Source organism: Bombyx mori, chromosome 21, assembly GCF_030269925.1.
Source record: "Bombyx mori chromosome 21, ASM3026992v2".
Taxonomy (NCBI): Eukaryota; Metazoa; Arthropoda; class Insecta; order Lepidoptera; family Bombycidae; genus Bombyx; species Bombyx mori.
In genome coordinates, this window is record NC_085127.1 from 8418299 (window position 1) to 8431753 (window position 13455).

General features: G+C 36.7%; 2 protein-coding genes across 2 annotated transcripts; both read right to left on the reverse strand.

Moving 5' to 3' along the window:
* Positions 1-612: 612 nt before the first annotated feature.
* LOC101737405 (microfibrillar-associated protein 1) lies at positions 613-7929 on the reverse strand. The gene is made up of 9 exons (XM_004929597.5): positions 6774-7929; positions 6412-6605; positions 6053-6264; positions 5611-5723; positions 5236-5417; positions 4334-4458; positions 2709-2852; positions 2464-2560; positions 613-1462 (listed from the first exon to the last, which is right to left on the reverse strand). The coding sequence occupies exons 1-9, from the start codon at positions 6844-6846 to the stop codon at positions 1277-1279; spliced, it is 1326 nt and encodes a 441-aa protein (XP_004929654.2). The 5' UTR covers positions 6847-7929; the 3' UTR covers positions 613-1276.
* Positions 7930-11941: 4012 nt separating this feature from the next.
* On the reverse strand, positions 11942-12871 carry LOC134200914 (uncharacterized). The gene has a single exon (XM_062674795.1). It carries the CDS (start codon positions 12869-12871, stop codon positions 11942-11944), a length of 930 nt encoding a protein of 309 aa, XP_062530779.1.
* Between the last annotated feature and the right edge of the window lie 584 nt (positions 12872-13455).

Here is a 13455-nt window from a genome sequence, read left to right on the forward strand (position 1 = left end):
CGGAATTTCAAAGACCGGACTTCTTTGTCTATGACCTCCGAGGTTCATATCCTGAAAAATCTTCCGCAAGTTCCAATTTCAAATATGCAATACGTGTGTATCACGGGTGGTTTTTTTTAAACGGTAAAGGAGTCACGCGGTCGGTCTCATCATTCTGTCTCTTTCTTCCACGAAGCAATCACTCAATTTGAAAGATAAGACAACAGTATTAAAAATCAAGCCCGCAAAATTATAATTTTCGTAATTACTGGTGGTAGGAACTCTTGTGAGTCCGCGCGGGTAGGTACCACCACCCTGCTTATTTCTGCCGTGAAGCAGTAATGCGTTTCGGTTTGAAGGGTGGGGCAACCGTTGTAACTATACTTGAGACCTTAGAACTTATATCTCAAGGTGGGTGGCGCATTTACGCTGTAGATGTCTATAGGCTCCAGTAACCACTAAACACCAGGTGGGCTGTGAGCTTGTCCATCCATCTAAGCAATAAAAAAAATAAAAAAAAAATATCGAGACTTTGACCTTTTGCGTATCGATATATATGTGAGATCTAGAAACCTCTTAATAGCACTCACCTATAGCAATGAAAAAAACAAGAAAATTTAAATAAATAAAATATTTTTTTTGGGATCAAACAGTTTTATTGGCATATTTATAATTTTTTCAAGTCATTCGACGAATAATAAAAGTAATACGCTATCACGGTATGGATGTGTTCATGAAAGTCAAGTAAAAAAATAGAAATTAATCTAAAAGGGACCAAATTTTTCACAGGAAAATCGGAATTAATTCATTGTTTTTGAACATTCACGCTATCTTGATACATGACATTTGTGACGTCACAACACTGAATCAATAACGTAAGCAATATTTTGCATAGTCACTTGTGCAAACTTCAGAGAATCATCCAAATGCGACGCGCCATTACCATCTCGTTTTAAATTTAAATAACACGTAACAATTGGTTCAAGTTGGTCCAATTTCTTCAACAATAGCTTAATCAGTTTGAATGTCTATGAAAACAAGATTCAGTTATAAGTGAGACTCTGATACTTTTCTTAGTGACGTCACGAGTCGGTCACCTATTTTGGTTGCGATTTTGGTCGTATCAAAAAAACGTCTTTACTAAACGGGTACACCACAGAAACCACGTGATTAATAACGATGACAGCCTAAACAGTTCACGCCTTCCCTGATCAACATTGATTGGCATCCAGAGCTACCGTATTAAAACGCCTTACTGATGACAAGGTCAACGTCCCCTTAACAAGTTTGACAGGTGTCAAACATTGTGCTTCCTCTTCGCCGAAGGTTTCTCGAATACTTGTTTCATTCCCCCGCGGAAGTTAGTCAGTCTGGCTGCTGAGGTTTCATTGCTCCAAGCGGAATCGAACTCCGTAGTGTCTTGATCGACCAAATGTGTGTACTTCGTACGACCGGAACGTCCAAACTTCTTGACTTGCATAACCTAAAACAAATATAGGATAGGAATAGTTAATGCACTGTTAAAATAAAGGTAAACAAGAAAAAAAATACTGTTTAATAAAGAGAGTTATTGATGTCTATGGGCTCCGGTAATCACTTAACATCAGGTGGGCCGTGAGCTCGTCCACCCACCTATTCAATATATTTTTTTTATTGCTTAGATAGGTGGACGAGCTCACAGCCCATCTGGTGTTAAGTGGTTACTGGAGCCCATAGACATCTAGAACGTAAATGCGCCACCCACCTTCAGATATAAGTTCTAAGGTCTCAAGTATAGTTACAACGGCTGCCCCACCCTTCAAACCGAAACGCATTACTGCTTCACGGCAGAAATAGGCAGGGTGGTGGTACCCACCCGCGCGGACTCACCTACCACCAGTAAAATTACAATTTATGGTAGTACTCGATAGCCAGCCTTCGAGATTTACGTTACCGTATGTCGATAAATTATGAAAGTTTCGAGTTCCTAGAACGTGACGATTCGATTGGGAAGTAGTACGGAAGTATGTAAATTCATTCGTGTTGCTGAAATTAATTCTTTTTACGGACGGTAGGGGCACTATTTAAATCCTATACATTTTTTCTGGATAGCGATATGAATACATACTTTTTCGATAGTCATTCGTGCTCGCCCCTAGATCCCCAAGTCACTCACTCGCTCGCTCGGTACTATATAGTTACTGAAGACCACAAACTTGAATATCGCGACCCATATTGAGTAATATAGCCACATTTGAATTTAACACGTTTCTATTAGCTCGACTTGTATCTATTTATACAACGCAATATTTCAACTGTAATTTTCATCCGATTAGCAATTTTAATTTGAATACGTACTTAGCAAGGACCAATAAAATAATTTTATTATTTCCATCGTACCCTGATTAGAAAAATCAGACCGAAAAAAATATTGTATTTTTTTGATCCGTATAGTTTACACTACTTTTACTTATTTTACTCTTGAAACTTATAGAAAATTTATACCTTTGGTAAAACTGTCTTGTCAAAATGATCATCCAGCGTAGGACCCGAGAAGTCCTGTTTGAAAACATCTTCTTCTTTATCCAAATAAAAGGCACCTCTAAAATTAGAAAATATAATCGTTATTAATTTTAATAGTTTTCACACTAAGCAAGTTTTTATGCTTCAAATTTTATGGTTAATAACTTTAATAATTTTCTTATTAAGCAAAATTATTTTTAATACAATTTTTAAAGTATGAATTTTACCTGTGATAATATTTCTGCAGAAACTTGTATTTTCCTTTGACTGCTTTATTTGTGACAACCTTTGGATTGATACGTTGTTCGAGGCGTCGCTCATCTTCGGTCATGTTGCGTAATCGTTCCAGAGTTAACATCTCTTTTTCGGCTCTGAAATAAAAATGAAAATGTTACACTGACTAAAAATCGACGGCCACTAAAATACATTAAAAATGTTTAATACTGACTAAAACTTTAGTCTCTTTAATATAACATTATTCGTTGTGAAACTTTAACATAGTTAATTTTATTAAAATTCCGAGACTGAATTCTTTAATCGTGCGATCTAAAAAATAAATTGTGATTTCAAATAACAATCACTGATAGAAAATCATTATCAGCTGCAGTCCTGACACGGGATTGACTAAATACATCAGCTGCAGTCTGAGATAATTTAGGCCAGAATAACATCTACGTGGATAAAATCTTAGCATATCTCAGCCTATCAGCATAACATCTACTTCACACAATCAAAACCCAAAACGTGGAACTCATATTTGAAATATGAGACGACTATTAATTTTAAAACAGAGTGAAGCATAAGTCTTGTACTAACTACATATGAGTCGTCTATTATCAAAGGCGGCAATCTGTACATTTGGACAAAAAATTTTTATTGATATGTCAATACAGATTTATTTGAATATAATCGTCTCCTTCAAAGAATACGGTTCAAAACCTGCATTAAATAAAGGTTAATAGTTAACCTGTTATTTATCTAAGATGTCGTTCCGAAGAGTTTTGTGACTGCCAATGGAATACAAAGTCAATAATTCGTTTTTCTGATTTACCAATCATTGTCCAAAAGTCAGATTGCCGGCTTTGATAATAGTCGACTCATATATACCATGGGTTAATAATAATACTCGGCAAATCTAAGGACCTCAGATTCTCACTTAGTAACTTAGCTTTTATTGCTCTAGCCAGGCACACTAGCTCTACCTACTGTAATGTTCAGAGAATACTGCTTCCCATCTTACAGTATATCTCTTAAAGGCCTTTGACGACATTGCGTATTGATGGTGAATACTGTTCTACCGTATAGCAGATACAGTTGAATTAACCTACAGTGTGCGCGCGAGTTCGTGTCCATCGGGGCCAGAGGTGACGCGCGGGGGGCAGCTCGCCCCGCCTCCGTCCGCCTCCCCGCGTTTGTCTGACGTTTAGTGTTGTCTTTGACAGTTGTGACGCGCGCTTATCGATATCAAAAATTTACGCTAACGCTATTGTGTTATTTCATGGTGAATAAACTACGACTACTTCGCTTCCAACAAGTTCAGGTAGAAAAAAACCTACACTGATTCGGACTCTGATCTGTCGGTTATCTTTTCATCTGATAGTAATTGAATTGGAATTTAAAAAATATTTTTCTCTATTAGAAATAAATAAGTAATTACTTACCACATTTATTTTATAATTTGCAAAATGACCTAGTTACAATAAACCAAATTGACAGCTATTGACTAAATCGGTAGTTATTATCGACACCATAATTAACTAGGTCACAGCACTACCGCATTCCTCAGGACGGACATGAACTCGCGCGCCTACTGTAGAAGAAAATAGCTTCCAAATGAATAATTTTAACTTACGCTTCCCTTTCTTCTTTATCTCGTTTGATACGTTTCATTTCACGCAACTTCCAAGCTTCATATTCCAGTTCGTCATTTTCATCATCTGTACATACATCATTTATATTCCCTTCTTTTTGTTCTCCCTAAAAGTATGTTTAAAAGATTGAAATTGTGAAGAATAAAAACAGTGTGAAAAATATTTGTTTTATTCGTAATTTCGCATCACTATTAATCAACGTTTTTATAAGAAAATATAAATCATCTAAAACTTCAGCAGTCAACAGACTATTGATGCATAATATACTTTTTTTTTATTGCCCTTGTAGGCATACCAGCATACGGCCCCCTTGATGAGTATTTACCGTCGCCCATGGACTGGGCCAGCAATGTCAGGGGCAGAACCCCGGCTGCTGCCTACTGAACCACCTGCCTTCTCCTAATACTTTGATATTAAGTGAAGCATCAATACACCACATTTATATACGTTCATATGTAAACAACATGTTTAAGACTTTATATACAAGGTTATGTTAGAGGAAGTCTGAAAGTGGCACCTGTGACAGAGAAGCTGAGGAGTGCACGTTTGGGATGGTATGGACATGTGATGAGACGGAATGAAAATGAGGTTGTTATGAGAGTGTTAACTATGAATGTGGAAGGATTTAGAGGAAGAGGTAGACCTAAGAAGAAATGGATGGATTGTGTGAAAGACGATATGGGTAGGAGGGGAGTGAGCGAAGAAATGGTATATGATAGAAGAGTATGGAAGGAGAAAACATGTTGCGCCAACCCCAGGTGACTGGGAGAAGGGCAGGATAATGATGATGATGATACAAGGTTACCGACAATCGTTAGTAAAACAATTATTACATATTGATTTTGATTTCATAAAATTTATATTTTAAAACCTGATACTAAACCTGAGCACCCCGCTGTTCAGACCGAATCGTTTCCTCTACTAATTTAAGGGCTTCCCGTCGCCTTTCTTCTTTTTCTTTCCGAGCTTCAGCCTCTTCTCTTTTCTGCTGTTTCATTTTACGTTCTCTCTCTGCCACTGTCATACGCTCCGATGCTCTTACAAATACTGGTTTCACCCTTGGCCCTGGAAAAGGCCAACTATACATAAATTATGCAGTGTACTATGATGGCATAACCTGTGAAATGCAATATTGAAATTTCTTTACTTTTACTTACCTCCATTTAGAAGAAGCCCACTAAATATGAAGCTTAATTTGAAGGGATTACTTGACGCTTCTAAGTAATATTTACAAGTTTTATAAAATTTGAATACTAACCAGTATCTTCTTCACTGTCTGTGTACTCTGTGTCTGATGAGCCGCTTTCCTCTTTGTCACCTTCCAACATTTCTTCATCTTCATCTCTACCGAGTACTTCTTTTTCAGCTTCCCTACCATTTAATAAATTGATAATTTTATTACATTCAGACGTATTTAATATTTAAGTTCGTAATGCACCTTTTTAAAAAAACACTTGTGCTAACAATGTCTTCCTTTTTTATTGCATAGTGATTGCATAGTGAAGGAACTCAAAACACTTGGAACTCATATATACTACAATGTGAAAACCACTACATTTCAACTACAGCAATCTCCCTTTTGGCTGGGTGGAGAGTCCCATATACTCTTTCAGGAGTTATATTTGAAAGCATAATTCATTTAAAATTATCTATTTCACTGTATTATTGTGAATTTAAAAACTAATATGTTCTACATTTACCTGGCTGCAAGTTTTGCTCTTAGAGCCTGTCTGCGTCTTTCAATCTCTTCCTCATCCAGTTCATCTTCACTCTCGGAACTATCCCTCACGTCATGATCACTGATCTCAGATTCTGCTTCAGGTTCTGCATCAATAATTTCAGGCTTGTGTTCGGCTCTACGCGGCGGTGATTGTGCAATATTACGGAGACGTCGTAATCGAGGATCATCAACCTTAAAAGTGAAATTATACATTTCTACAATGAAGTGAAAAAGATGCAATTAACCTTGACACTTCTGTTATGAGGTACAATTTAAGATGAGCTGCAGAGAGCAGTCCATTTATAGTATTTCTCATTAGTGTTGCTCTTTATAAGTTACCTCTTTCTCAGAATCGCTATGATGTTCTTCTTTGCGGGTGATTATTTGAGGTAAAACTTGTTTCCGTTCAGGTCTTTGTTGCTCTATAAAATCTTCTTCATCTGATTCCTCAGATGATGACATTCCTTGTGCATAGTCAGGCTTTTTTCCAGATATGTATCGCTGAACTTTCACCTTTTGCATCGAGATCTCACCTGAAAATGAAGCCAATTTATGTAAAATAAAATGAAAACTTTGGAAATGCTTCAACTAAGCTGCATTGATTAATGTGAAAATTTCGAATCAATTAACTTTATTTTTATAGAATGGAAGTTTGAAAGCCAGTTTTTTTTTAAATTCATTTTAGGAATACATTATCGTACCTTTTTCATTTCTTATCGGAATTGCTCCCGCTGTACTCTGAATGCCTGTAGGTTGTGCTGGTAGGACATTCATCTTGCCAGTGTTTTCGTTTATAAAACAATGATAGTAGCTACTAGACCCCAATTATTAAATTTTCATTAAATATAAATTACTTGATTTCACAAAGCCTTGTTCAGTTTAAAAGATATTTTACCCATTATTATCCTAAATTACAGTAACGATACGTTTAGTATGATTAGTACTAGCCACAGATAAGATACAGAATTTGACATTACTTCAACAAATTTTTTTCAAACACGCAAATACCCTGACCAAAGGAACAAAGGTCATACAGGCTGTTTTGTTTTAAAACTAAAACCATATCTGTTGTATGAAACTGCTTTAAGCGAAGAGGAAAGTCATAACTTTTTCACATTTACTAAATAAGAAGTAAAGTAATTTGATAAAAAAAAAATCCTGTTGAAGACTTTTTGCAAATTTATTTGCAACAGTGACCACTGATGGTGTAGTGTGTTAATGAGGCTTGCATACATGGCTACAGGACAAGCTGTAGAACATTGTTTATACATAAACCTTTAAAGTATACTTCAGTGCGTTTCATTGACCTATATAGTAGGGACACGACATATTTTTCTATACGTACAATTGCTTATACAAATAACACCCATTTTGAAGGCACACACATAAACATATATCTATCTCGTTCTTACTCAGCACGAGTCAGCACTGTAACTCGCAGGAAAACAATATAACAGTATTTCAGTGCGTACATAAAATGAAACATGAATATACGTAAATGTCTAATGAGGCCGAAAATCCGTCATGCTTAGCGCACCAAATGTCATTGTCACGTCAGTTCAACCGGTTTTTTTTTAATGCTTTGAATGGTGGACGATCTCACAGCCCACCTGGTGCTAAGTGGTTACTGGAGCCCATGGACATCTATAACGTAAATGCGCCACCCACCTTGAGATATAAGTTCTAAGATCTCAGTATAGTTACAACGGCTGCCCCACCCTTCAAACCGAAACGCATTGTTGCTTCACGGCAGAAATAGGCAGGGCGATGGTGCCTACCCGCGCGGAGTCACAAGAGGTCCTACCACCAGGATTTTGGGTTATTGACTTTGATATCGATTTAATATGATTGCTTATATAACATTTCTTATTTTATCATGCTACCCCGCTTAAACCATACAAAAATAATAATTATAACATATTTAATAGGATCTCAAGAAAGTAGATACACCAAAACTAATAACTATATGATAATATATTTAAATTCATTATGGAGCACTCATCCTAAAAATCGGACACAATTTTTTCATATATCTTCTTCTTCTTCTTTATTTTTGGCTCTGGCACGTTTTGTGCATTAGCCAGCGTCAAGTAATAACGTTTTTATAATTCGCCGTTTTATTTATTTACAGTTTATAAATAATAAAAAACGAAGGAAACTTATCGCAACAAAACATAAATGATTTAGAACGAATTGAATTTACAAAAAAAATCAGAATAATTATATAACAGGGAAAATAAATCAAAATTATAGTTTAATGTTATTATTTAAAATAAACCTACTTAAAATACTATATACAAGGGGATTAAAATCTCGAAGAAGTAAAGAAATATTAGTAGGAAGGGGAATAGAGAGAGATACTAAAGAAGTATATAAGGAAGAATGATCATATAAAGAACAAGCAAAGAAAATATGATTCAGGTCACAATAACTCTCGCCACACTCACAGGCGGTACTAGTTACGATACCAAGTTTGTGCAAATGAACTGGAAGGCTGTTATGTCCCAGACGCATACGAATTATAGTAGAAGTGGCGGTTTTACCAAACGACAATTTGGCAAACCATGGCTTCCTGGGAACGGAAGACTGTATAGCATACAAGAAACGACCCTTAATCCGGCCGCTCTCTTCCCAACACATATTCCATGATTTGTGGAGGCATATGCCGGGCAAAGCAGCAAGATCATGGCCAAAATTCTTGTACGGGTATACGTCACCGGTCACAGTTGCACTGTTGGCCAAACTGTCAGCTTTCACATTTCCAGATATGCCACAGTGACTAGGTACCCAACAAAATGATACTAAATAGTTGTGTGATTGGCAGTGCAACAGCTTTCTCTTACATTCAAATATTACATGAAAAAAAGGGTTAAGTTTTAGTGAAAATTTTGCTAAGCTCTGTAATGCACTTAAGGAATCAGTAAATACAACGGTTTTTTTTAGTTTGAAAGACAGCACATATTCAAGAGCTTTTAATAGTCCAAAACATTCACCGGTAAAGACCGATGATTCCGGAGGTAATTTAATTTTCTGAACTATGTTGTACTGTTTGTGATACACTCCAACACCAACACACCCACTGGAGTGTTTAGATGCATCTGTATAAATTTGATGCCAGTTAGGCCATTTACTATTGACATTGCAATTAAAATTTTCATTGGCATTAAAATCAGATTTTTCAATGCCAAGAGAAAAGCAAATCACTGGAGAAAGTAAGAGAGAATCATAAGAAGCGCCAAATAAAGGAAGCACCTGAAAAGAATGAGTTGGGGCTTGTAATTGTTTGAATTTCAGGAAACTTTTTAACAGACAAGGTAAAGGTTTATGTGAAGAGGGTACTTTTTTAGAAAGAAACTCTAGTTTCGAAATGAGGGGATGATTATGGAACTGAACAATTCTAAAAATGAATCTATCGGACAGATATTGACGTCTTAAGTTTAAAGGAGGGTCACAACATTCTATTTGCAGAGCATTAACCGGACTCGATTTCATGGCACCAGAAACAATCCTCAAAGCCCTAGACTGTATGAGATCTAGTTTTCTAAAGCCAGCCACATTACCTGGGTCTAAGAAAAAGGTCCCAAAATCCAGTACACTTCTAATGACAGCATTATACACCAACCTCAGTGTAGCCGGGTGAGCACCCCACCAAACCCCACCGAGACATCTCAGCATGTTCAAGTTTCGCTCACATTTACTAACCACAAATTCGCAGTGTGGTTGACCCGTTAGTTTAGAATCAAGAATAGCTCCTAAGAACTTAACTTGATTCCTAATGGGTAATATATCCCCATCATATGTTATATTAAGTGAGCAAGGAGTACGGGATTTGGTGAAAAGTACAACAGTACTTTTTGAGGGAGACAGATCAAGGCCATTTGCATCCATCCAGATTTTTAGCAAAGATAAAGAGGAGGAAACATATCGTTCAGCAGTACTTACAGACATATCAGAGGCATAAATAACCAAGTCATCGGCATACTGTAATAAACTTGCTGAATCTCCGACTGAACCTTCTAGATCATATGTATAAATATTGTACAATAAAGGACTCAGAACAGACCCCTGTGGCAAACCTCTCCATACCAGCCTACTAGGCTTATAAGGGCCGCCAACATCTAAAATAATTTTCCTCTCCGAAAGAAGATTTACAATGGAATTAGTTAAAAAATCGGGAACCTTTAATTTATCTAATTTACTTTTTAGAATATGTAATAGAACGTTATCATAAGCCGAATTAATATCCAAAAAAGCAGCAACTACTGACTTTTTATCTGAGAAAGCATTACGAATATCCGTAACTAATATGCCTAAATTGTCCCCCACACTTTTACCTTTTCGAAATCCAAACTGAGTTTGGGACAGATATTCGTTATTTTCTATATACCATTCAAGCCGATTTTTAATTAAATGTTCAACAACTTTTGTGATCACCGATGACAAAACTATCGGACGATATGATTTGATATCAGATTGTACCTTAGACGGCTTTAAAAATGGCAATACTATTTGACTTCGCCATGACGGTGGAATGTCACCTGTCAGTAAAATTTTATTTATTAAATTTAAAAAGTAATTTAATCCTTTTTCGCCAAGGTGAGACAAAAAGGAATATGGAATCCCATCTTCCCCTGGAGCACTGTCTTTGACGTGATTTAATACACCTTTTAACTCCACTAACGTAAAAGTTAGATTTAGAGAAGGGGCATCAGAGTTATATTGCTTATAAGACAGGATAGGATCGTTGAGTGGAGCAGAAGGAGGAGCCAAACGATCAAGGAATTGATCTGCTAATTCTATAGGCAGCAACAATGCGTTAGAAGGATTGACAGCTGATCTAAATCTTTTGATATTTCGCCATATGACAGTAGCATGTGTTTCAGGTGATATAGTGCTACAAAATTTCCTCCACCCGTCAAATTTCTTTTTTTTAAATAGTTTTCTAACCTCTTTCATTATAGTCATTAATGCCTCGTAGTTTTTCATAGACATATTATTGCGATAATTACGCTCTGCTGCCTTGCGTTTCTGTATAGCATTGGTACATTCTTCATCCCACCACGGTGGAGATGACAACTTATTACTACGCGGCTTTTTCTTTGGAAAAACATTATCAGCCGATTCTAACAAAATAGCTTTGAAATAATTATTATCTATGACATTAACTTCTGAGCAATTATTAATTTTCTCTTCTATTAATAACGTGTATTGACTCCATTTAGAGTCTATGATTTTGTGTTTGAGGCGAGAGTTTTGAATACACATTGTATCCTTTTTTTTACAGGGAAATGAAATGATTATGGGATAGTGATCACTATTATAAGTGGAACACAAAGTAGACCAAGATAGAGAAGATGCTAACTGGGGAGTACAAATGGACAGGTCAATGGCACTAATTACTTCACCAGGCTTTGTGAGGCGAGTAGGAGAACCCGAGTTTAAAATGCACAGGCTATACATGTCTAAGATATCTAATAATTCATAACCATAACTATTAGATACTGAACTACCCCAAGATGTGTGATGAGAGTTGAAATCACCCAGAATCATGAAAGGCCGAGGAAGAACTGAAATTAAGTTTTTAATTTCATTGAAGATTTGCAAGGAGGGATGAGGGACATAGATAGAGACAAAACAGATACCATCAACAATAGCTGCAATGACAGAAAAGCAGTTACTATGTGAAGGGAGAGGGAAGGAAGAAAAGGTGCTAGAGTTTCTGATGAGTAGGCATACACCACCATATCCATCAGCCCTGTCTTCTCTTAAGCACGAATAACCAGGGATTTTGAATACAAAATCTGGCTTTAGCCAGGTTTCAGATAGAGAAAATATAAAAGGATTAAAAGTATTTATAATATGTATAATTTCATGCTTTTTGTTTATAATACTGCGGCAATTCCATTGAACTAACTTGTCCATGTTGGCCATTATTAATATTAGTATAAGTACGAATTAAATTAGCAGCGTGGGACGGTATAGATAAATTGGGTTCAGAAAGTAATTTGATCAATATAGTAATTAACTCTGCTATTGTCTGTTGTGAATTTGCATTAGACGAGGATGGTAATGCACATCCATTAGAAGGCTCTGGCATATTGTAGTCCCTTACAAGAGACTCATGTGCTACATGATCAAAACCTTTACTGTGTTGAGGAGGAGTTCTGGGTTTAGTGAAGACTGTTTTTTTATAAGATATTGTACGTGAGGATGGTGAACCAGGCAATACTGTATTTCCACCAGGAACAGATTTAGTTGGGAGAGAGGATACAATATCAGCAAATGATTTAGAAATGGGGGGATGTAATTTTGACGCTTCAATATAGGATAAGCTATTCTCTGCCATTGTTACTTTAATATCTGTTTGTCTCACGTACTCTGGACACTTTTTGCTCGAAGCAAAGTGCAGCCCAGAACATAAGCAGCAAGATACACAGTCTTCCTCCACATTACAAGTATCTCCAGTGTGGCCCTGACCACACTTGAAGCACCTGGGCTTTGACCTACATTGGACCTTGGTGTGCCCAAAGCGGCAACAATTAAAGCACTGGATGGTTGGGTATATATACAATTTAACAGGCATAGAATTATAACACATAAATACACGTTTGGGCAAAACTTGTCCATCAAATGTAAACACGACTGTTTGCGAAGGTTTCCATGTGGGTGTGTTGTTTATCATGACTTTATAGTTTAGTCTTCTAATTTTCAGAATTTCCCCACACCCAATGGGTACATTAGTGTTCTGCATAATATCTTCAGGGGACCACTCAGTTGGGACTCCCCTAACTAAACCCATCCTCGTAATGTTAAAAGTTGGGATAAAAGCCTTCATGTTGTTTGTAGCTAAGCAGTTTGAAGTGACAAAGCTGTTAGCGTCTGTATAATTATTAAAAGAAAGTGTCATTTTATTTCGGCCAATACGTTTCAAACTTCCATTAACAATATTTTTGAAAAAATTTTTTTTTAAAAATCTGCCAAACACAACTGGGTGTAATGTTGTACCATCATCATCAGCAGACTGTATTTTCTGCACGTGTACCACAAACGGGCCGTGGTCATTGGCATCATAACTAGCCCTACCAATTTGTGTGGAGGCTTTATGAGACATATCAGTGGGAGGAACGGGCTTTGAAGATGTATCAGTGCAAGGACCAGGTGCAGGCAAATCAATAGTGCTCTCAGTAAATTCGTCTTTGCATTGACAGTCCGATTGTTTAAATGTTTCTGTATTATTTTTTCTTTTCCTTTTGTTACAATTTTTACAAATTTTGTGGAGCTGGTTACGCTTCAGCTTCCTTTTAGACACCAAAGAGCAGTCAGAATCCATTCCGGATTCGTTGGAGATTGTGACAAATGCAACCGCGGGGGGCGCTGTGCCCC